We start from the raw sequence: 26,184 nt of genomic DNA, 5'->3' as shown, positions 1-26,184 counted from the left end.
TTCATTTTCCCTTTTGAGGCTTCACTTGGAGGCATTTTGCCTTTGGTGTTCTCTTCAGGGTTTGTATTCTGTTCTTCCCTGGCACCATGTAGCTATGTCAAGAGTTCTTTTTTGCTTTTTTTTCTCATTTTTAAAAGCTGAGGTCTGCTCCTAGGGCACAGAGAAGATTGTTCTAATTGTCTCCACAGGACAACAAGGGCGTCTCTTTGCCTGTGCTGGGACTGTTGGTGCTGCAGGTTTCCCCACTGGGATGGCTGGGCCTGGTCAAGTCCCACCTGGTATGCTGGGGTTCACAGGCTCACTATTTGCCTCCTACAGTTAAGTTGGAGATCTCACAGCTAATCTGCTAATCCACTAGCCTTCTGAACCAGGAAAGACAGCCAATGCTGCTGTATTTTGGCTAAGAGCCTCCCACCAGATTCCTCTCCACCCTGAGCCTCCTTATCCTGTGCCTGCACTGGACCGCTTGCTCCCCTGCCCAATTAAGACAGATCTTTCCTGAAATCCTGCCAAGATATCTTATGCTAGAAAATTACTATACTCTAAATATTTGTGGATTCTGTTCCTCCAAAATCTGTTCAAGGGCTTGATCTAGTGTTGATTCTTAGGGAAGCCAGGAAGAGCTCAGGTGAAGTCTTGTCTATTGTTGACCATTTTAGCTCTCCCCTATCCTTGGCATCTTCAAACATGGGGAAACTCAGAAATCAGGGTAAAGATCAGGGAATTTCAGAGCTTGAAAGGGCCTTGAAATATGAGTTTTGGCAGGGGCTTTGGAGGTCACCCAGTCCTATTTAATTTCCAGAGACATGAAGTAATATGTTTTTGTGGAACAACTACTTAGTGAATAAAGCTGAGAATAAAGCTTAGGATTCCTGTCTCCAATGCTGTTTTTGCTCCAGGTTATGTGACTTATTGGAATTACTTTTCATAATAACATTTCCATAGAGATTTAAGATTTTCAGAGAGTTGCATGCCTTATTAGACTTTGATCCTCAACAGCCCTGTAAGAGAGGTTGTGACCACATGATTACTTCCACTTTACAATTAAGAAACTGAAGTTTCAAGGTTAAATGGTTGCCTTGGGTCACAACTTGAAAATTTCTAGGTCAGAATTTGGTGGGGAGAGAGATAAAGAATCCAAATCAAGATCTCTTGTGACTTCAAGTTCAAAGCTCTTTCCTGTATGCCAGGTGTGAACTAGAAAGTAGATAAAGGAGTTTTTGGGAAAGAGGAAGAAGGAAACAATTCAAATAACTTAAGGACACACCATTTCAATGGCACCTGCCATTCAGACTGAGGTATTTAGTTAGACTGAGCAAATTAGTATACCTACCAGTGAGGGTATGGTGCAGGGCTAAATCCCAGACTTTCACAACCTTGTTGGAGGCGCTCACCAGTATGGTGTCTGAAGTAGGATGAAACTTAAGAACATCCACCTGGAAGTCCTCAGGGCCCAACACCACCCCAGGAGCAGAGGGCAAGTCCTGGTTGGCAGTGGCGGTGGGCAGCCGCCACAGCTTTACCTATAACACAAATGTATTCATGAGTGTCAGGTATTAGATTTTGTAAAGAAGAATGGAATAGTGAAAGATAATTTCTCTTCCACTTATATCATTCTGGTCTCTACTCTTCACAGCCCTGATATCCATGTAAAGCTGAATAAAGGAAAACAATTTCTACCTCAGAGCTCTTTCAAACCAGCTAGTCTCCTACTATAAAACTTGTCCATTTGGTCTGAAGATCCCAAGCTCCTCAAAGATTCTCCAATTTAATAACTTTGTTATAGTGAAAAGGATACTGAACTAAGATCAGAAGCTCTGGGTTCTAATCCAAGCTTTTCCATTAACTTGCTGTATAGCTCGAGGTAAGTCACTTAACTTCTCACCCTCTGTAAAATGAAGGTGTTGGGATTTTAAGGAACCTTTCTTCCAAAGTTAATATTCTGTGAAAAAAAGAAAGGGCTATCTGGAGACCTGATGTCAATCTGGGCCTAGGAAAAATAGTCATACAAGATGCAACAAGGGATATTTAAAAAATTAATTTTTACAAAAGCACATACTTTTATTGCCAGAAAATTACATTATCTATGACAATGTAGCATTTAAGTTAAAGTTGCAAGTCTTACATGGACATAATTCAAAGCTTCTTTTAGAGAGTAACAGAGAGGGGACAATTTTCAAACCTTGTTTAGGAATTCAATTGCCCTTGCCATTGCTTTGGTCCCAGAGTGAGGAACAGATGCCATTAGTAGAGAAGGGCATCTATAAAGCATTGAGAAGTTGGAGCTCTACCCTCTGCTATTTCTGGACCCTCATTCTTTTCACCAGATGTCTGTGTAAGATTTAATCTCACAGTTTTACTGGTGTTAGAGAACACTATAATTTCCTGAAGTACTCACTGAGAAAGAAATGAATTTCATTTGACCTTTTGGGCCAGACTGGATACCATTTAATACCTACCCATCTTAAGCTCTTTCCCAAAAACTGAAAATGTATGTTTGTAGATAGGGAAGCTTATACTGAGGATGGGACTTCCTTCAACTTCTCAATTAAAGAGAGAAGAAAAATTGATGAGCACCAACCCTAAAAACTACACAGAAATCATGAGCAAAATCAATAGACCTATCTAAATCCTATAATACTCATAATAAAATCTTTAAAAACATTTTTGCTTTTTTTAGGTAGCCGGGTATAAGAGAAATTAGAAACCTAAATCCCTTCCTAAAGCTCCTAGGAGAGGAACTAAGGGACAAGAAAGGATAATACCCAGAAAGCACTTGGGGGCTGGAGAAAATTAAGTGTATGGAACAACCTAGGGCAAAGAAGTATTCAAAGAGAGAAAGGAGGATAGCATTCATATAGGGTCCAATATGGCACCAATATCTTAGTTGGAGGCAGAATCCGTAAGAAAAAGAAGAGCCATGAAGTCTAGAACCCTGAAGAGATATACTTGGATTTCTTTTGAATTCTCTCTCCATTTAGAATGGAAATGCTACCAGTCTTTGGATGGACAGCTAAGTCCCCAGAAGGGTGTTCTGACATTCTAAAATTTGATTAGAATTATTATTTAAAGGAATTTGGAGCAGTTTTGGAGAGAGGTTGGGTGAGTTCCTGCCTTTACCTGACATCTTGCTCCACCTTCCAAGTCCCGAGAATAGAAACTGCTAGAGAATAGGTTCAGATCAGCTTGCTAAACTATAGTCTTATTGTAAGCTCATGAATCCTCAAGTAGAATGTTTTGGGAAAAGGACCCCATCAGCAGCTCTCATGGGCTTCCCAATCCCCTCACTCACCATTCTGTCTGCTGAGCCTGTGGCAAGGAGATGGTCATCAAATGGAGAGAAATCAAAATCAGTCACCTGATCTGTAGGAGAAATATAGTCAATGAGTACCAAAGTGCTTCAGCTTCTGGAACCCTGAGACACAATCCCCTGAAGCAAGGACCTCTAGTACTTATACACAGTTCACCCATCTTGAGCCCTGAAGTACAAAGGAAAATCCAGGCACTTTGGGGGCAAATACCAGAGATTTCTTAAAATTCACATTTCCAACTAAAGGTTTTCTGCTCTAGATCAAATTCAGAGTCAAGTAGGTTAGCAAAGGGATCAAAAGGAAAAATGAACTGAGTATTTCCCTGGATTCATGAAGGAATCCTGCCCTATTCAATGAACCAATAAATTATTTATAAAAATCTCCTATGTGCCCAGAACAATTTATAAAAATATAGGTATATATGATATGTATACACACACACATATATAAACATATAGAATATACATAGATGGCAAGTATTAATCAAAGAATGATTACAAAAACTGTTCATTAATGTTAATGGAATTCTACTGTAGGAAACAAAGAAAAGGAGAAGTTCAGAAAAACATGGAAAGATTTCTATAAACTGATGTGGAGTGAAGAAAGTAGAAACAGCAAATAGATAAACAAAAATAATAAGGTAAATGGAAAGAACAACATAAAGAAACCAACCACTTTGAAATTACAATGACCACCATGCTTGGTCCCAAGGAAAAAACAAGAAAACTGTATCTCTCTAGGGACCACTGATCTGAAATATTGTATATGCTATGGATGGTTGATTTGTAATATTGCACACACTATCAAATTCAATGACTGGGTTAGTTAGTTTTGCTTAACTGCTTCCCCTCCAACCCTTCTTTCTTTTCTTTTTAAAAAATTATTTATAGAATAAATTGTATGTATTTATTTTTTATTTTATTCTATTATTTTTTATCTTTTTACTCTTTAATGCAAGGGATGGCTTGCTGGAACTGGGAAGGGAGAATATACTTGGAAATGAAGGTGACATAAAAGCAAGAAATCAAAAATTTTTTTAGTGGTAAGGCAGAATGCCAAGGAGAAATAAGTAATCTGTTTCCCATTTAGCACTTAAAATTTACTTTGTAAAATCTTAAGAATTAGATGGGACTTCACTTAGGGTAGATTAGACCACAGGTATTACACTTCTAGTGGGCAGTGCAAGAATCCCAAGTGTCTCCTACACCAAACTAAAATGTTATGAGAAATGTTTAACAAAAGAAATAAAAATACTATACAGCACAGATAATGATAATATGTGGTTCTCCCAAGTCAATATGTGGTCCTATTTAAATATGACACCACTGGCCTGAATGACCTGTGAAGTTCCTTCCAATTCAATGAGCATTCCAAGGCATGATTACCATTGACAGCATCTAGGAAAGTACCCCACAGCTCCGAACACCTCCAGCCCAGTGCCTTTATTACACTGACATCTGATAACTCCTTCATAACAGGTCACACAGCTGCCCCCCGTGGAATGGCAGTCTTGACAATCTATTCTGACACTTGTTCAGCCTTTGTTGCAATTGAGGGGGAAGAGGGGAGGTAAAAACTGTTAGTCCTTTTTTAAAAGGGAGATAATTTGGGGGAATACGAAAGCTTGGCTGTTGGTTCTGGGGCACTTCTTGTCTTGAGGGCAGTGGCCAGTGAGGATGTAGATACCTAGTGGTAAAGGAGAATCTCAAAGAGTCAGATTTAAAAGGCTGTTAAGCCCTGTTTCTCTTGGGCCTCCCACAATGAGAATCACCTCACAAAGTTATTACATTGGGCTACTTTTTGGGAGAGCACACGACTTTCAGTGCTCATGGGGCTAGTGGTACAGCTATTTCTGCTGACCCTGTGGCACTTGACAACAGGTCAGTATACATGTGGAAAACGTTTCTGAGAGATTTTGGACCACCCAGAGTTCGTTAGTTTGGGTTCATTCAGACTGAGGATATTAGTCTATTTCTCCAGGTATCTCCTAGATAGTATCCTTGAGGTATCTCTTTGTTATCTCATTTCTTGGCCTCTGCTGTGTACACTGCCATCTATGAATCTGGGACAGAGGCTGTATCAAGGTACTTACAATGCTCAGGATTCTAGCCCTTTCCCTGAGTTAAAATTAAAGTTCTTTAGTACATCTTTTAGTGGCTTCTAGTCTAGGGTAAACTGGGAAGGGAACCTGGATCCAGTAAATATTTTTGATGAATCCTTGATAAATGATAAGTCATTTACCAAATAGCCAATGAGTATAAAGGAGGAAACTATGGTAAAACCTAAATTTAATTTCCACTTGTGATACAACAATCATAGATTGAAGAGCCCCCAATTTTCGGTATCATGGAACACTGTCCAGCTGGTGTAACTATCTCTTTCATCCCCACTCCCAGGGACCTTGTCCTAGTTCCTCCAACCATACAAATTCACTCTCACTTCTGTGCTGGTTTGCATCATTTCCTCATCTGTGAGAGAAGAGGATGTGAAGATCTCTTACAGCTCTTAACGTTTCATAGTCTAACATTCTAAGATTCCTCACAGAACTAATGCTCTAAAAACTTTTCCCCAAACTAACAAATCATACTCATGCTTAAAGTGTCAGTAGTATTTAGTGAGATCTTAATGACCTCAGAAAAATCCAAAGAGAAGGCCTTTACAGGGCAGTATTCTTAATCCTAGCAATTTCCCAAGGTGAACAGCCTCTAGACTACTGAAACAAATGATATCTCCATTTGATTTCTCAGGGAACTTTGTTCATACTCTTAAATATGAGGTCCCTTAATTTCTTTTAATATTTCTAAATTGCATTTCAATATAATTGACTTCTTTTATAATCCTAAATATTTTGATTTATGTGCTTAAAAAACATTGCTCTGAGGAGTCCATAGGCTTCATCGGGGCTGCCAAAAGTTCTCCAGTTTTATACATTTCTTATGTACTGCCATATTCCACTCTGTATTGCATTTTATTGGCACATGCATCTTACCCCACTTCTCTCCCCTCCCCCATACATACAATGGACTATATCTCGTCATGGGGGAGGCAGGAGAGAGGCTGTTTTATTCATTTCTACATCCTATCTACAGCCCTGCAAAACACAGGCACTCAACAAACATTTCTTGAATGTAAACAGACTGTAACAAGCACCCCTACCCCCATTCCCCCCATGCTTTAGCAGAGATCAATCCTTAGTCCCCACCATGAGGCACAAACAGGGCAACTGAGGCTCAGAGCTGTCAGCACAGCTGTGGTAAGTGAAAGAGTCAGGCTAACTGGGAAACGAATATGAACTATTTGCATTTTTGATTTTCTTCCCGGGTTATTTTTACCTTCTGAATCCAATTCTCCCTGTGCAACAGGAGAACTGTTTGGTTCTGCAAACATATATTGTATCTAGGATATACTGCAACATATATAACATATATAGGACTGCTTGCCATCTAGGGGAGGGGATGGAGGGAGGGAGGGGAAAAATCGAAACAGAAGCGAGTGCAAGGGATAATGTTGTAAAAAATTACCCTGGCATGGGTTCTGTCAATATAAAGTTATTATTAAATAAAATAAATTTTTTTAAAAAAGGGGGGGAATAAATAAATAAAAGAAAATAATCCCCCCCCCCAAAAAAAAGAAAAAAAAAAAAAAAAGAAAGAGTCAGGCCAATCTGAGCATGTATGCAAGATGCCGGCTTGGATTGGACGTCACCACTGCCACTGTCCAAACCCCTCTGCTTAGGCACAGCCATCCCAGTCCGGCAGGGCCTACCTCAACTCGGCATCACAGAACAGCTGGCCTAGCTTTTGTTCACTCTTCCTCCACGAGCTACTAGTCCCTGGCAAGATCATCATCCTCTGCTGTCATGGCAACACAGCACAAGCCCCAGGCAGCGCAGAATCAAGACCAGGTGGGCAAGGGGCAAAGACCAGATCAAGGAAATTCTTCACAAGGTGGCCCTGCGGCCCCCAAGCCCACCTGTCCTCAGCAGAATTCCCAAGTGAGGTACAACTGGTTTCCCTGATGACCCTAGGACCTTGCAAACTTAATGATTACTGGAGTGGAAAGGGGATAGGAAGCATTAATGTTAGGAGGCCTAATAAGCATTCAAAGACGGGACATGCTGCTGTATTTTGCCTTTCTATGTCTATCACTTAGCACAATTCCTCACATAAGCTAGGCAGTTTTCCAGTAGAATGAGACTCAATATAAAAAGGAAATAGCAAGAGTGAAAAGAGCAGGACCAGGAGATCATTATATATTTCAACAACAATACTAGATGATGATCAATTCTGATGGACATGGCCATCCTCAGCAATGAGATGAACCAACTCAGTTCCATTTGTTCAATAATGAATAGAACCAGCTACACCCAGCAAAAGAACTCTGGGAAATGAGTGTGAACCACTATATAGCATTTACACTCCCTCTGTTTTTGAACGCCTGCATTTTTGATTTCCTTCACAGGTTAATTGTACACTATTTCAAAGTTTGATTTTTCTTGTGCAGCAAAATAAGTGTATGGATATGTATACATGTATTGCATTTAACATATACTTTAACATATTTAACATGTATTGGTCTACCTGCCATCTAGGGGAGGAGGTGGGGGGAAGGAGGAGAAAAGTTGGAACAGAAGGTCTGGCAATTGTCAATGCTGAAAAATTACTCATGCATACAACTTGTAAATAAAAAGCTATAATAATTTTTTTAAAAAGGAAATAGCAAGCATGTCCTGAGCAGAAGGTCTCACCTACCTGAATGGCAACCCAGGGATGCCACATTCCTCCTGTTCTTGCCTTGCCAGTCCAGGGGCACAATGCCCAGAGTGCCTGTTAGAAAAAGAAAGCAACATGGATTTCCAAAATCCACCCTCCGCAGGTCCTCGCAATCCCCTGGGAACCCAGATACATGCCTCAGGGAGGGGAGTCACCTACAGGAAAGGCACAGCCTGGAAGACAATAATTTCAGCCTTAAGAAGAAGTGCTTTGGATTCTACCCCAAGCTCACCTGGATCTCTTAGTTTAGTTCTTGTAACTGTAACAAGTCAAAATAAAAATGACTAAAGGTTATAGTCCTGGGATGATAAGACTGAATTAAATGACTCCACCATACAGCACAAAGAACATAAAACTTGCTACCAACTATCTGTTTGATTCCCGACAAGCTCCTTTGCCACATTGAGACAGGATTTTTAGGGTTATACTAGAGACTGTAGACTGGGCTACAAGATCCTGAAGGTGGATCAGGTCTGGACACCATTTCCAGTCCTCACTGAGAAAAGAAGTGATGAATTAGTTATTTGTCAGGCCTGTAAGCGCTCCCAGCCTTCTGCTCTCATGTTCATCCTTGATAATTCCAACCCTACAAAGAATCTATCACCCAGCTGTGGAATGGAGAAAAACAGGGAGGTAAAACTAAGCTCTCCTCCCTCCTCTAATTAGGAGTATAGAAAATATTGCCCTTTTCTCTCCTTGCTGATCCTCTTCTCTGACTCTCTACTCTAGCCAATCCAAATCTCTGTTTCCAACCAAGTTCTCATACCTGGTCGATCAGTATTAAATGCGATCAAGCTACAGCTCGACTTGATGTGATTCCCATAGGATGAAGCTGTTCCTGCTCGAATGTCATTGATCCAGGCCTGTAAGTAAAGAATAAGCAAAGAATGGTAATGATAGAAAGGCATGGTGATATCCTTAGAGGAAGCAGGCAGTAACCTATAGTTATGCTCAGGATTAGAACCCAAAAGGAAAAGAATAGTGGATGGGACATCAGAAGATCTGGATTTGAATCATTTGATCTCTCCAGGTTTCAAGTCCTTTATCTATGAAATGAAGAGGTTGGACTAAATGACTTATAACGTCCCTTCTAGGTTTTATCTCTGATTTATGATAAGCTCCCTTGTCTCAAATATTATTCCACCTAGGTACCAAAGAATCTAAAGTTTAACTATTAAAAATATCTTCCTTCTGTTAAATATCATACTTCTCCCTGCCATGGTTCTGAAGGCTCATACATTATCTTATGCATGTTTACAAATATATATATATATATATATATATAAATATGTAAATTTTTAAAATATTGAGGTCCTAAGGATATGGAAGAGAGGAATACTGAAAAGAAAAGGAGGAAGACTTAGAAAGGACAGACAAGGACCATATGCCAGGGGCAATCCTGGTGAAGGCTCTTTGAGAAGAGAGGAGAAATCAGTATACACAAGCAACAGTGAGAAAGGAAGGCAAAAATCAGCTGACATCATGGCTCTAATTATTAGTGTTTTTAGGACTTTAGAATTAGAATTTTATGCGTGGTATTGTAGACCTATAAAAAGTTGCTTTGTTTTTTGGCTGGAGGAAGGGAGTTGGAAGTGCTGGTGAGCTGTGATTTAATCAATTTGTGTGAATCCTTGCTATCATGGAAGACTAAGAGCATTACTGATCTACCTTTCCCCAAGAGAGCAAAACAAGAACAGAAAGAGCAAAAGAAAATGTCTCTTAATAATAATAAATGACATTTATGTTTCTATGTTTATAGAACACTTTTTATACAAAATTCTGTGAAGTAGGTAGTTTGAATATGAAAATATCCATTTTATAGGTGAGGAAACCTGAAGGTTAAATGATTTGTCTGTGCATATACCCCTAATTAAGGACTCAAATTGCCTCAATAACTTAAAAGCAACAACTTCTGGTGGCCCAATATAATTATATCTCACTGTCCCTCATTTAATCTGTTCTATCTTCTAGCCAAACTTCTTTTTTTTTTTTTTTTTTTTTTAAGCCAAACTTCTGACTATTTTCCAAAGAAGGCATTCTATTTCTCAACTCAATGCTTTTATTCATGTTATTCCTCATGCTGGGAATGCTCTCTCCCTTCTGATTCTGACTATCTCTTGGAACCTTAATTTCAAGACTCAAGCCATCTTCAATAGATTTTTCCTAGTTTGTAGTTTGCTAGTGTCTAGTCAGCTTTGTTAAAATTACTGAATTTGGAGGAGAATTTATTGTATATTTAGTTATCCATGTCTGAGGTCAGAATTGACCTGAGTTTTCCTGAGACACTGCTTTACCTCAGCAAAATTCAAGCTCCTTAAGGGCAAGGCCCATCTCCTTACTGTAATTGTATTTCCAGGGCTTGGCCAGGAGTGTGAGCTTAAATAAATGCTTGTTGTTGATTGATATAAGTATAGGTTTCTGATATTTGTGGGTACATCTCTATTTCCTTTATATCACACAAGTATACTCTACCCCTTTGTAATTTGACTATTTGTAAGCTTTATATCTTCTTTTATTTCATAGTTTTCCCCTTTATTTGCTAACAAAGTTTTGCTTTTTTATTAAGAAATAAACAGCAGAGAATAATAACAATAATCATAATAAAAGCCAACATTTATATAGTTCATGAAGACTTACAAAGCAATTTATTTACATTATTCCACCATTTTGATGAATATGAGTGAGAAAGCAAGGAGGTTCATAAAAGAGTGATGGGAATGGGAAGAAAGGGCAGACACTCAGATACTTCTGTAAAGATTAAATTTTTGGTCATGGCCTGACTACTAATGTTATCCTGAAGAATTCACTTCCCATCTACTATGAAATAGTAGAGTAAGATAGAAAAGGTCACCTTTCCCGATCTTACCTCAGTGGATTATCATTATTAGAAGTAATATTTCTGAAGTCCTTCACATAAAGAATACAGTTATGCATCATATGCAATGGGGAAAAGCTGGAATCTTTCCCAGTAAGATCAGGAGTGAAACAAGGTTGCCCACTATCACCATAATTATTCAATATTGTATTAGAAACGCTAGTCTCAGCAATAAGAGCTGAGAAACAGATTAAAGGAATTAGAGTAGGTAATGAGGAAACCAAACTATTACTCTTTGCAGATGATATGATGGTATACTTAGAGAACTCCAGAGATTCTACTAAAAAGCTATTAGAAATAATTCATAACTTTAGCAAAGTTGCAGGATACAAAATAAATCCACATAAATTCTCAGCATTTTTATACATCACCAACAAAATCCAACAGCAAGAGATACAAAGAGAAATTCCATTCAAAATAACTGTCGATAGCATAAAATATTTGGGAACCTATCTACCAAAGGAAAGTCAGGAATTTATGAGCAAAATTACAAAACACTTTCCACACAAATAAAGTCAGATTTAAATAATTGGAAAAATATTAAGTGCTCTTGGATAGGCTGAGTGAATATAATAAAGATGACAATACTCCCTAAACTAACCTATTTATTTACTGCTATACCAATTAGACTCCCAAGACATTATTTTAATAATCTAGAAAAAAAACAACAAAATTCATAGGGAAGAACAAAAGGGAATCTCAAAAATCTCAAGGGAATTAATGAAAAAAAAAAATCAAATGAAGGTGGCCTAGCTGTACCTGATCTAAAACTATATTATAAAGCAGTAGTTACCAAAACCATTTGGTATTGGCTAAGAAATAGATTAGTTGATCAGTGGAATAGGTTAGGCTCACAAGACAAAATAGTCAACTATAGCAATCTAGTGTTTGACAAACCCAAAGATCCTAACTTTTGGGATAGGAATTCATTATTTGACAAAAACTGCTGGGAAAACTGGAAGTTAGTATGGCAGAAATTAGGCATGGATCCACACTTAACACCATATACCAAGATAAGATCAAAATAGGTCCATAATTTAGGCATAAAGAACGAGATTATAAATAAATTAGAGGAACATAGGATAGTTTACCTATTAGACTTGTGGAAAAGGAAGAAATTTGTGACCAAAGATGAACTAGAGATCATTATTGATCACAAAATAGAAAATTTTGATTATATCAAATTAAAAGGCCTTTGTACAAACAAAACTAATGCAAACAAGATTAGAAGGGAAGCAACAGACTGGGAAAACATTTTCACAGTTAAAGGTTCTGATAAAGGCCTTCTTTCCAAAATATATAGAGAACTGACTCTAATTTATTTAGAAATCAAGCCATTCTCCAGTTGATAAATGGTCAAAGGATATGAACAGACAATTTTTAGATTATGAAATTGAAACTATATCCACTCATATGAAAGTGTTCCAAATCACTATTGATCAGAGAAATGCAAATTAAGACAACTCTGAGATACCACTACATGCCTGACAGATTGGCTAAGCTGACAGGAAAAAATAATGATGAATATTAGAGGAAATGCGGGAAAACTGGGACACTGATGCATTGTTGGTGGAGTTGTGAACAAATCCAACCATTCTGGAGAGCAATCTGGAAATATGCCCCAAAAGTTATCAAACTGTGCATACCCTTTGATCCTGCAGTGTTACTACTTGGCTTATATCCCAAAGAGATACTAAAGAAGGGAAAGAGACCTGTACATGCCAAAATGTTTGCGGCAGCCCTCTTTGTAGTGACCAGAAACTGGAAACTGAGTGGATGCCCATCAATTGGAGAATGGTTGGGTAAATTGTGGTATATGAATGTTATGGAATATTATTGTTCTGTAAGAAATGAATACAGAGAGGCTTGGAGAGACCTACATGAACTGATGCTAAGTGAAATGAGCAGAAACAGGAGGTCATTATACACTTCAACAACGATACTGTTTGAGGTTGTATTCTAATGGAAGTGGATCTCTTCGACAAAAGGAAGATCTAATTCAGTTTCAATTGATCAATGCTGGACAGCAGCAGCTATACCCAAAGAAAGAACACTGGGAAATGAATATAAATTGTTTGCATTTTTGTTTTTTCCTCCTGGGTTATTTTTATCTCCTGAATCCAACTCTTCCTGTGCAACAACTGTTTGGTTCTGCACACATATATTGTATCAAGGATATACTGTGACATATTCAACATGTATAGGACTGCCTGCCACCTAGGGAACGGGGTGGAGGAAGGGAGGGGAAAAGTCAGAACAGAAGTGAGTGCAAGGGATAATGTTGTAAAAAATTACCCAGGCATGAGTTCTATCAATAAAAAGTTATAATTATTTTTTAAAAAATACAGCTATGAGGGCAGCTAAGTGGTACAGTGCATAGAGTACCAGCCCTGAAGTCAGGAGGACCTGAGTTCAAATCTGGTCTCAGACATCTAACACTTCCCAACTGTGTGACCTTGGGCAAATCACTTAACCCCAACTGCATTAGCCAAAAAAAAAAAAAAAAAAGGACAACGACAAAGAAGAATACAACTATAAGATCTGACAACCACTCTTTCTCAGAAACCAGCACATTCACTGAAATTCAAGATGCCTCAAACCCCAAACCCAGATGAATACATAGACTGGCTGTTTGGACACAAATGGAAATGATGAGCACAAATTACGGCTTTTGGAAATCATAATCTTGAAAAATAATTTCAAAGTACAATTATCTTCTGCCAAAAAGAAAATAAGCACTCCAAATTCCCCAGACTATCCTATCTGCATGGATGACAGGACTTTCTCTTGGTTACTATACCAACCTTCACTTGATCTAGCATGTCATGGAAGCAGCACTGGGCCTGGAGTCAAGGACCTGACCTTACTCACTTATTAGCTGTCTGATTCTGAGCAAATCACTTAATCTCTATTTCAGTTTCCTCAATTGTAAAATGGGGATAATAGTAATTCCTATCAAAAAATATAATATTTGTAAAGAGCTTGGCCCAATGCCTGGCACAATTTCCCTAGAAATCCCCACAATCTGCCATGCTATTATTTGACATTTTGATTTCAATGACAAATTTCTGAAATAGGTACATGACTGATATCAAACTTAAATAGAAATATAGGCTACCAAACCATAGAGAAGGAATTCTATGGGTGGATGTCAGCTTAGAAAAAAAAATTATATGATCTCAGCTTTATTGTATCTTTATTTTTAAATTTTATTAATTTTGTTTCATATTTCCCAATTACATTTTAATCTGGTTGGGGCTATACTTGGGAATGTTTAATACCTCCAATGTAGACCATGCACACTGAGTATATTATACTTTGTCTTCTTTTGGAAATATAGATTAGAAGCAGAATCAAATTCCCTATTCCTTAGCTTTCAGACATTCAAGGATTTTGCCTGAGCTGCCTACCTTGCAGTTTTATACTTCATGCTAGATTATAAAAATTCTAGCCATGCAACCAATCAAAAAACACTTACAATGTGCCAAGCATCATACGGTGTTGGAATCTTTACAAACTGCTATCTCATTAGAGTTGATAGATTATTGATCTAATCTTACAAAGAGATGTTTTGGGCCAGAACCTGAAACAAGGAACCTTTAAGCAGAACTAACTGATACAATGCTTGTGTTCACACCTTTACTCATTGGAGTTCACAAGTATGGGAGATTCACAAAGTAAACTTTGTAACTTTGTGAATTCACACCCCCCTTAGTTGTGCCTCCAGAAGGAAGAGTCAACCTTTGGGAAATCATATATAAAGAGGCTCTTAGCTTCGGGTTAGTTAGTTACTTCGAGGAAGTTCAGCTGAATTTAGACTGAGAGGGAAGCCCTCTCTGAGTGAGGAGTTTTACTTCAGAACATTGACTGGGGTCGGAGAGGAGCACTCTGGGAGATTGAGAGCCAGAAGCCCTCTCACGGAGCCAAGACAGACTCAACTTGGTGCTGCCTCTGGAGCCTGAAGAAAGCAGAGGCAGAAGCAAAGGACAAAGTTGCAAGAGCTCTTAGAACCAAGCAGAGAGATAGGCCTCTAAGCTAATCGGGCTATATTGGAGACAATAAAAGATCTGAACTTTTATCACCTGGCTGCGTTTTGGAGTAATTATTGATCTGAACTGATATTAAGGGTGCCTCCAGAAAACCTCCCCAAGAAACCTGCTCGCTCCCAGAGAGAATCATTATTATTACTATTTTAAAGAAGAACAAGAACTCCAACATTTTGGCGCCCTGAATGTGGTTCTGATTTCAGTGGAAAAGCCTGTGATCCTGATCCGGTGGAAAAGACTCTTCAACCAAGAAATTTTGTTAAAAGAGTTAAAGTAGAATTTCAGCTAAGATGGGACAGATGTTTAGAAAACAGCCTTCTGTTTCTGTTCAAGGAAAATGTTTAGAGAGCATTGTCAAAGTTATGGAAAGCCAAGGTTTAATTATAATTTTAGAGCAGATCACTGAACTTTTAGAAACTGTTAAGTACATATGTCTTTGGTTCTCTACAGAAAAGGAATTGGATTTAGACGAGTGGAAATTAATAGGAGAAAAACTGGGTGAATACTACAGATCTAATTCAAATTCAATGCAGTGGACATAAGAAAGAGAGGATCTTTTTTATAATAGAAATAGACCTGACTCAATTTACAAAGACATAATTAATACATACAATTTAATACAATTGGCTATAAGAAGTTATTTAAGTGTTAGAATGAAGAAAAAGAAAGTGCAAGAGGGAGAAGTGCCAACTTTACTAGGTGAAAAGGAGGAGGAATCAGATGAGAATGGAGTTAAGTACAATTCTGAGTGTGATACTCAGGAGGAATTAGATCATTCCACATCTCATGACCTCCCCCCTCAATTAACCCTTCATGGGTGGAGGAAGAAGGGGGAGGGAGAGAGGCAGAAACACAGTCAGCTTCTCCTGTAAAGCAGAATATGACAAGATTAGAAAAAGCATTAATTAAGGCAAAAAAGAAGGAGAAGACATATCTGATTTTATAAATGCATATCCTGTGATTGAAAAGCTTGACTCTTCAGGTCAAAAAGAGAGAAAATATACTCCTTTTAATTTGGAAAAAAATTAGAGATTTGAAAAAGGGTTGCACTCTTTATGAGGCTACATCATCTTATGTGAAGATGGTTCTAGATAATTTGTCTTATGAAATCTTAACCCCAAATGACTGGAAATCCATAGCTAGAACATATCTAGAACCGGGACAAAATTTATTGTGGCTTTCATAGTATCATGAATTATGTAGGATTCAAGCCCAATGCAACAGACAAACAGGAGCTATTGGACAAATCACTTTTGACCAACTAGCTGGTGAAAGTGAGTATCAGAGAATTCAGAATAGATTTATTATCCCACATATGAGCAAATTTCTAAGGCTGCAATAAAAACTTGGAATTCTCTCCCTGGACAGAAAGATGGAAATAAAGCTTTTACAAAAATAGAGCAAGGTCTCAATGAACCTTTTGCAGATTTTGTGGGACATTTGCAAACAGCTGTAATAAGAACCATTTAAGATAATGCTGCCACAGAAATAATGACTAGACATTTGGCTAAGGAAAATGCCAATGAGGTTTGCAAAAGAATTATATGGGGACCAGACAAAGATGCTCCTTTAGAGGAGATCATAAGACGCTGTGCCACAGTGGGCACAAATGCTTATTATGCCCAAACTATGATGAACATGGAAAAACAGGGTCCGTCTTGGCAAAGGAATTCTAGAGAAACTCGTCAATATTTTCAGTGTGGAAAAGTTGGACATTTGAGAGTTCATTGTAGATATGGAGATAGAGTGAGAAGACAGGGTGAGAGAATAAAACCCAAAACCCCATGTCCAAAATGCAATGGAGGCTTTCACTGGGCCTCAGAATGCAGATTGACCCAGAGGAATGAGAGGCAGGGCCCAGTTCCAAGGTATCAATCAAAAGATAGGTGAAACATGATAGCAGCTGAGGTTACACCCAGAGAGACTTTAGAAATTCAGGACTCTGATGCCATCAACCAACAGAAAAGCAATCAGGATTACAGTTGGAGAGAATACAGGCCTTTTAAACTAACAGGGCAGTGTCCAGTGCAAACAGTTCCAATGTAATTGCTAGATGATGAGAAGAAATCCCAAAAGTGGTAAATAGAAGGGAATTAGATAGGTTAACCGCTTGGGAGAAAAGATTTGCCTGTATTTTTACAGACAGAGAAGGATACAGATGGAGAATGAATCAGATGGGTGCCAATGAGCCGTATTCACCTTTTCCATCAGAGAGAAACAGAAAAAGAGAAAAAACCTAAAGCAAAGGAGAAGATTTAAGAAACATCTGACACTGAAAGAGCATGGCTGACAATGAGACTGTTAAAAGAACTTTAAAATCTTCAGCTTTCAGTTCCTGAAAAACCAGCAACAATCATTGGATTCCCTGAGATGAAACAGAAAAAGAGAAAAACTTCAAAACAAAGGAGATTTAAGAAACATCTGACACTGAAAGAGCATGGCTGACAATGAGACTGTTAAAAGTACTTATAAAAATGTTCAGAAATCATTGGATTTCCTAACACAAGATGAGACTGTTTTAGTTCTTGAAAAAACCAGCAAGAATCATTGGATTCCTTGAGATGAAAAATTGTTGATGAGACTATTGCAGTACTTCAGAGCTTACAGGAATTATTGGATTCCTGGCACATGAACTAATGGACAATGGATTCCTTTCAGACTATTTCTAGGACTTATGGACATGTATAAATTCTCAGGTTGATTCATGTTATTTGTTACATTACTATTAGCCTGTGTTATATTGCTGTGTGCTTACGTTTTATGTAATTGTAAGAATCATTGGATTTCTTGAGATGAAAAACTGTTGATGAGACTATTGCAGTACTTAAATTTTCATGTTGATTCATGTTATTTGTTACATTACTACTCGTCTGTGTTATATTGCTATGTGCTTATGTAAATTATTTGTAATGCCTCCCATATTGATGGATTTATGTATACTATGTATATCTGTTTCAAAGTTCTGGCCCATATTGATGGATTTATGTGTACCTGTTTCAAGTGAGCCCCTTCAGAAACCTGCTAATCTGATTTGACTTCCTATTTCCTTTGGTGTTTTCATCTCCCTTCCTGAGATGTCAGGGAAGGTGTGATCACCTTTTTTTTTTTTTTTTTTTTTTTGGGGGGGGAGAGGGTTCTCACCTCCTTGAGAAGTCAGGGAGGTCATAACCACTCTATGTTCTAAAACAAAAGAAAGGGGGAGATGTTGGAATCTTTACAAACTGCTAACTCAGTAGAGTTGATAGATTATTGACCTAATCTTACAAAGAGATGTTTTGGGCCAGAACCTGAAACAAGGAACCTTTAAGCAGAACTAACTAATACAATGCTTGTGTGTTCACACCTTTACTCATTGGAGTTCACAAGTATGGGAGATTCACAAAGTAAACTTTGTAACTTTGTGAATTCACACCCCCCTTAGTTGTGCCTCCAGAAGAAAGAGTCAACCTTTGGGAAATCATATATAAAGAGGCTCTTAGCTTCGGGTTAGTTAGTTACTTTGAGGGAGTTCAGCTGAATTTAGACTGAGAGGGAAGCGTCAAGTGAGTTCAGCCAGAAGCCCTCTCTGAGTGAGGAGTTTTACTTCAGAACATTGACTGGGGTTGGAGAGGAGCACTCTGGGAGACTGAGAGCCAGAAGCCCTCTCACGGAGGCAAGACAGACTCAACTTGGTGCTGCTTCTGGAGGCTGAAGAAAGCAGAGGCAGAAGCAAAGGACAAAGTTGCAAGAGCTCTTAGAACCAAGCAGAGAGATAGGCCTCTAAGCTAATCGGGCTATATTGGAGACAATAAAAGATCTGAACTTTTATCACCTGGCTGCGTTTTGGGGTAATTATTTGTAATGGGCTGAGGCTTGAGTTGATGCACTGAGGTCCCAAGCACATAGGCTAAATAGTAATTGGACCATACTCTATTAATATATAAGCTTGGAGAAAGAATGGCCCCGCCCACTCTATGGGGTAAGTAAGGGGTAGTCTGAAAAGAGCTTTAAAAATCAGATGGAGGAGTTTATAGTTGATCCCAGAAACAGCAGGGAACCCCTGAAGTTTATTGCTCAGGGAAGTGACATGACTGCAGACCTGTAGGAAAAAATAATTTTAACAGAGTGAATAGAAAAGGAGAGAGACTTGAGGCAGAGAAATGAATTAGAAGACTTCTGTCATACATCAATAAATGATAAAAGTCTCAACTAAGACAATGGTCATGTGACTACAGACAAGCAGACATATAGGAGATATACCATAGAAGTAGAATGGGCAAAACTCAGAAAATGGTTGGACATGGGGCAGGTAGGTAGCACAATAGATGGAGCACTAGCCTTGAAACTGGGAGGATTTAAGTTCACCAGCCTTACTAATCATGTGACCCCGGGCAAGTAATTTACTGCTGACTGCCATTTGAGGGAAGAAGACTGGAGGAAGGAGGAGAAAGAAAGAAAGAAAAGAAAAGAATTGGATATATGGGATGAGGAAAAAATGAGGCGTCAAAGATAATATTTAGAGAATGAACCTGGACATCTTTTAGAAGGATATAATGCTCTTACAGATAAAACAAAATGTAGAAGGGAGATGAATATGGGGGGAAAAAAATTTCAGAATTTCTGAAATAGTATCAACTATGATCATCCCACAACACTGTATTCTTTGTCCCCTCTACCTTAGCAGTCTCATATATAGAATTAATCATTACCTCTCTGGTTTATTTTTATCTCCAACTCAATTCAAACATTTATAAATACCTACTATTAGGTACCAAAGATACAAATTTGAAAAAAAAAATAACCTAGTCCTTTTGCCTCAAAAAAGTTACAATTGAATAAGAGAGGAACAAGATAAGTAAAGGCAGCTAGATGGCAAAGTAGATAAAGTGACAAGTTTCCTGTTAGGAAGACCTGAGTTCAAATCTGATCTCAGACATTTATTAGCGGGGTAACCATGGGCAAGTCATTAAACCCTGTTTACCTTATTTTCCTCATCTGTCAAATGACCTGGAGAAGGAAATGGCAAACCACTCCAGCATCTTTCCTGAGAAAACCCCAAATGAGGTCTAAATAACAAAAACCATGACAAAAATGACTGAACAACAAGATAACTTTACAAATAAGATCATTTTACTACAGGAAAAGGAGACATCTAGATGAGGTTGCAAAGTACATGAAAAGAGAGGGAAGAAAAAAGATGACCTGGAGAGTTCAGGAGGGCAATTAGGATAGTAAAAAGGCCTTGAGATCAGGCTATTCAAAGATCATCTGAAGGAAGTAATGTTTGGAAATGTTTAACCCAGGGAAGAGGAGACTTGAGGAAGACATAAACTGTTTTCAAGTAATGAAGGGGTGTCAAGAGCTTCAAAGGAAATTAGATTTGTTCTATTTGATATCAGAGAATAAAATTACGAATAATGGAGAAGTTGGAGAAAAACAAATTTAGACTTCACAGAATGCAAAACTTCCTAAGAATCAAATCTATCTCGAAGTAGAATAGGCCGCCTGGGATGTAGTTGGTTTCTCCTCCTTAAAGGTCTTCCTAGAAAAGGCTTGGAAAATATGTGTGGTATTTTGTTCAGGGAATCTTGTTCAGAGAACAGGTTGAACTAGAAGGCCACTGAGGTCCCTTCCAATTCATATTCTAGAAGAGATCACTTTCATTCTGAGGAATCAAGGAATGCAAGAAGACTTCAGGAAACAGGTGGCACCTGCTTTGGGCATTTGGGGAAAAAGAATGTCAGTAAGTGCAGATGCTACTGGGAGGGGCAAGTTCCAAGAATGCACAGATGTACAGAAGCAGGAGAGGGTAAGACAAATTCGGGAAATAGTTGGACCAGCTTCATTCGAAACATATAACTTTTTGAAATTATAAAATACATGAAAAGGACAAATGTGAATTAAGACTGGAAAGATAGATTGCACCCAGATGGAGATCCAATCTATGCATTAGGAAGATGATTCTGGCAGGTAGGAATCTATTACAATAATACAGGTGAGAGATAAAATGAAGTCTTACATGACGAAAATGATGATGGAAGTGGAGAGGAAGGAATAGATGAAACAGATAATGCTAAGCCAGAAGAGACAGAACTTTGGAGGTGGATGCAATGTGGGAGGTAAAGGAACAGGAAGAGTCAAAGATGACTCTAAGGTTTTAAGCCTGAATAATTGGGAATTTGGTGATAAATAGAATGTAAGAGGAAAGGAAAGTTTTAGGAAGACGATGATATTAAATTTGGTATATATTATATTTGAGACACAGGGTAAGTGTTAATAAATACCTGTTCATCAAGTAAGGTGCTGTTAGGAAATTCAAATGAAGATGATTGGCTGGGATTTGTGGTAGAATGTGCAGATGTATCAGGCATCTGCCCCTAGATGAAAATTGTGAAGCAATGGGTGTAGATGTACATGGCAAAAGAAAGAATAGAAGGAAAAGAGAAGGCTGAGGTCTGGATCTACAACAGGAATGGGGCACCTTTTTTCTGCCAAGGGACATTTAGATCTTTATAACATCTTTCACAGGCCATACAAAATTATCAACTTAGAGAACTAAAGTGGTAGAAGGTTGTTGTATGTAGCTTTTAGGCTTATGAATTGCTGTAGCCTCAGCAAATGATTTCATGAGCTTAGAGGGACAAAAGCTCCCCACTCCTGCTCAAGCTTTAGGAGGCCAAAGGAAGCAGATGAAACAACAGTGGAAATAGAGAAGGTTCAGGGAAATCCAGGAGAATAGTGTCATTGAAGTCACAAAGTTCCAAGAAAGAAGGAATGGTCAACAGTAACAAACACCACAGTTAGATCAAGAAGACCGAGAAAAGGTCACTGAATTTAACATTTAAGAAGTCTCCAAGATCTTAGAGAAAAGTTTGGTGTTATAGAATTTAGCACTATGTGATTGGGAAGCAGAGGTAACCAGTGCAAGCTTATCTTTTTCTAGACTCAACAGTGATAGAGAAGAGAAAAGTAAGGATGGGAGGCAGGGTAGCAAGATCAAATGAAGATCATATATATATATTTTTTTCCTTTTAGGTTAAGAAAGATCTGAACATGTTTATAGGCTGAAGGAATGAAACCAATAGAAAGGGCAACAATGAAGATGAGAGATTAATCGATGGGGCAGGGTCTTCAAAGAGGACCTATCTAATCCAGGACACAAAGTAAAGGCTTGATCTCAACAAGAGTTTAAGGATAAAGATAAAGAAATGTTGAGATGGAAGTCAGAGAAGATGAAGGAGTCTCAGGACAGATAGCCTCAGTCTTCTCAATAGATCTCTACTACATAGTTCCAGTCCAAACATCTTCAACTGCCTGCTGGACAGCTCTCTCCACATCCTGCCATGCCATTATCCAAAACTGAATTCAAATTTCCTCCCTAAAGCTGCCATTCCTTATAACTTCCTTATTTCTTCTGACTACCACAAACCATCCAGTCACCCAAGTTCAATGCAAATTTCATATTCTTTCACTTTCACTCTTATCACTCTAATTAATGTCCTCTGACCTGAACTGTTGAATATGGGAATAGAAATGACCTCACAATTTCTGTTATATCTATATGTACATTTGTCATCCCCTCATTAGTGTATAACCTCCTTAAGGGTAGTAGTTACCATTCCTCCTCCCCCCCCCAAAAAAAATAGTACTTCCTATTTCATGAGTACAGTATTTTGCAAATATGTTGCCATATTTCTCACATGTTAATGTTAGTATTCTCTCAGAGGCAATATGATACATTGGAAAAAAAGCCCTGAGGGGCAGCTAAATGGCATAGTCGATAGAGCAGCAGACCTGAAATCAGAAGGACCTGAGTTCAAATCTGAACTCAGACCCTTAACACTTTCTAGCTGTGCGACCCTGGGCAAGTCACTTAACCCCAATTGCCTCAGTAAAAAAGAAAGAATAAAAGAAAAATAAAGAAAAAAGCCCTGGGCTTCTAATCATAGGATCTGAGTTCAAATGTAACTTCCTCTGTGCCTCAGTTTCCTTATCTGTAAAAGACAACACTAGACTAGATGACTTTTAAAATACCATTAAGCTCTAAATCTGTGGTCCTATGATCCCTCCGATGTAGAATAGATCACATCCATACTTTTTCATCATATACAACTTATATAATTTCATAAACACTGCACACAAGTTATCTGTCCACTGGTTATTGCTCATTTTCACAAAATGACTGGCACAACTATAATTGTATACTAGGTCCTGACTAGGGCAAAAAAAAGGAATCCCTTAAATAGGCTGCATATATTTGAATTCCCAATATTCAAAGTAATAATTAAATATGGTTTCAGAACATTGGAAATATACAACGCAAATGAAAATAATATGGCAACTCCAGAGGAATTCCTTATTTGTACTAATTGGGACCTGGCTATGCATTTCCATCCATGGCACAAGAACTGTATATATTAGTTCTTTAGTAAGGACAATGAAACTAGAATATCTTTGTGTATTGGTCGTAGCAAAAAGAGAAAAAAAAAAGTATTTCTCAAGAGTAACCAGGTCTCCAATACAAATGCGTTTAATGTTGCTGACATGGCAGCAAGAACATCTGAGATAGCAATTTTTCTGTTCAAACTGATCAAGACTATTGACAGCATTAAAAATTTCCTCCCCATTCTCTTCCTAGCATCAGAAATGAAAAGCTTAAGCTATGGAAGAAGAGACATTTTGGAACTTTTCTAAGGCAGGTTAAGCAGCAAACTACTGTCAATAGAAAAAGCCAGGGAAGAGGTTATGCAAACACAGAGAAAGAGCAAGAGGAAACAGGAGGAGCAAATCTCTGACAGAGGACTTCCTTTTTAGTTCAAACATCCTAGATATAGAGGTATAAGTGCTTCACAGAAAAAAAGCCACATTTCAAGGTAGCAAATACCACAAAATCCCTCCAACTCTGATTCTCACTGCACTGAAGCAAAGCTGAATAAGGGATTAAGAGAATATGAAGCTAAATAAAAAATACACCAAGGTCTAAATTGAGGAAGCAAAACCGGAAGATGGTGATGGCTGCAAGGGAAGCTTGAGATCTTCCTTCACCGGTGAAGGTTGAGGGGAAGGGGGAGAGAAAAGCGGCAGATGGGGATTCCAAATCCTTGTGACCTCTTGAGCATAATGCAGCATCATCTATTTTTAAATTTTAATCACTCTCGGTTACCAAAGTTTTCTGTGATCAAAGACATAATAGAAATGACAAACCAACAGGGCAAAAGTCAAGCAACATTCTTCCTTCTACTTCAAACGACAGAAGCATTTCTCACACTGTCAGTGGCTGATGAACCTTATAAGGATAATCCAGCAGCCTGAAGCCAGTCTTAGGAGTTAATAAAAATTGCTTCTATTCATAAGGCACTTACAAATCACTTCTCCCACTCCCTCCCCCCCAAAAATCCCACCAACCCATCCATAGGGTTGGATGGAGATAAGGCATAGTATTACTCTCACTTTAGAAGTAAAAAAAATGAGACCTAGGGAAATACAGGGCTTGCCTGCGCTGTCAGGGTTTGCCTTTATGACCAGACAACTGGACTCTGCCCGGACGGGTGCGATGAGGGGAATCGGAGCTTAGGGAACCGAGAAGACGGTGCTGCACCAATGAATGAGAGTGAAAGACAGGATGGGTCAAGTGCAGGAGGCAGAGCCCAGGTGAGCTGGAGCCTTCCAGGGACGCAGAGGTGCTTAGCCCCCACACGAGAATGCTGGTCCTTCGCCAGGGCCCTCCGCGAATGTTCCCCTACAAGGAGAGAACCCCAGCCCCCAACGCTCGAGGGATGCAAGAGAACTGCCCTGACAGGGCCGGGGCAGGAGGAGATCCTCGGGCGTTGACTGGATTCTTTTCATAAAGCAAGGCGACCCGGCATCTCGGCCATCCTCCGCCCCAGACGCTCCGGGCTGGGCTCCGCACCCACTGCCGTCCTCCCACCCTACCGCGCTCCCTCTTCCGGGGCGACAGGACTTACCTCCCTCCGAGGCGGCCGGGCCTCGGTATGCCGGAATTTAGATACCTTAAAGCGGTTCATAGCGCAGGCGGAGGCTAAGGCAAAGCCCGCTCTCAGGTGCACTGCGAACAGCGGCAGCGGAGGAGGCAGCAAAAAAAACTCGAGTCCGACGGCCCTACCTCCAAACCGCCCCCCTCAAACCCCGCCGCACGCCGACCTCGGTCACGCCCATATCCTTCTGTCAGCCAATCATCGCCCTTTTAGCTGCTCTGGACCACGCCCCCAGAGTCTCTTCTTCTGTACTGGCCTAGAGGGCCGGCCTCCTTACCAATCGTTATCCATCCGCCCCGTTAGGCCCCACCCCAACTCCATGCTGAGTGGCGGGGCCCCCCGGCGGCTGCGAGGGGGAAGGGAAGAGAGTCACGTGCGGAAGCTGTTCTGGGTATCCGCCCTCGCGTCGGGGTTGGGGGGGGGGGAGGGGGGAGACTGAGGAGGGGCACTCGTTGACGCCGGCAGTTAGGATGGTGGGGCTCTTTCCCGGAAGACGAGACTGAGGCGACTTCTCTAATGGATGTCTCTTTGAGTATTGTGATTGACAGCTCCCTTCAGTAAGACGAGCATCATTTGAGCTCAGAGATAAAAACCAAACAAACCCAAAAAAATCCTTTGCCCTCAACTAGTTTACACTCCACCGGATGATGCAATGGTAGATAGATTCGGCGTATACTACTTAATGCGGGGAGAAAAGCAGGCAGCAAGCACGGTGTAGGTTACGAAATCTACTAGACTTGGCATAAACTGTGTGACCCTAGGAGGTTACTTAGGCTCTGTGTGAGCAATGTGCTCTTCAGTCGAATGAGGGCTTGGGCTCCGTGGTCCATAAGCCACCTTACTCCTTTATAATTTTACGATCAATAAATGCCTCGAATTGAGCAGAGCTCTGGAGGAAGCTAAGGATATTATAAGCGGCAGAAGACCAAGAGGGATAGGAGCTCAAACAACCTTAAACATTTCAGGGAGTCTAGGAGTTTATTATGGTGCGGGTTCTCCACTAATTGTCACCAAGGATCCTTAGGAAGTTACTTGGCTTTCATTGTGCAATGCGTTGTAAAGAGTGGGTTAAGTGGGAAAATAAAGTTTGCATTCCACGATTTTATGGAGCTTAGTTTAGTAATGCTGTCACCCTCCTCCAACAATTTAAATCATTCACAGCAGTTGTGAAAGGTAGGATATACAAAATCCTCATTTTTAAGGATA

The 26,184-nt window shown here is 39.3% G+C and overlaps 1 protein-coding gene across 1 annotated transcript in view; it reads right to left on the bottom strand.

The window, feature by feature from the left end:
- CORO7 (coronin 7) overlaps positions 1–25,373 on the bottom strand; it is a 111,430-nt gene extending 86,057 nt beyond the window's left edge. Inside the window, exons 1-5 of the mRNA XM_051967615.1 lie at positions 24,949–25,373; positions 8,850–8,946; positions 8,063–8,137; positions 3,293–3,363; positions 1,334–1,523 (exon numbers count right to left, since the gene is read on the bottom strand). Of these exons, the coding sequence (XP_051823575.1) occupies positions 1,334–1,523; positions 3,293–3,363; positions 8,063–8,137; positions 8,850–8,946; positions 24,949–25,008 (493 nt within the window). The 5' untranslated portion in view covers positions 25,009–25,373. The remainder of the gene's footprint in view (positions 1–1,333; positions 1,524–3,292; positions 3,364–8,062; positions 8,138–8,849; positions 8,947–24,948) is intronic.
- Between the last annotated feature and the right edge of the window lie 811 nt (positions 25,374–26,184).

Source organism: Antechinus flavipes, chromosome 1 (assembly GCF_016432865.1).
Source record: "Antechinus flavipes isolate AdamAnt ecotype Samford, QLD, Australia chromosome 1, AdamAnt_v2, whole genome shotgun sequence".
NCBI lineage: Eukaryota > Metazoa > Chordata > Mammalia > Dasyuromorphia > Dasyuridae > Antechinus > Antechinus flavipes.
This window is presented reverse-complemented; position numbering and strand designations above follow the sequence as displayed.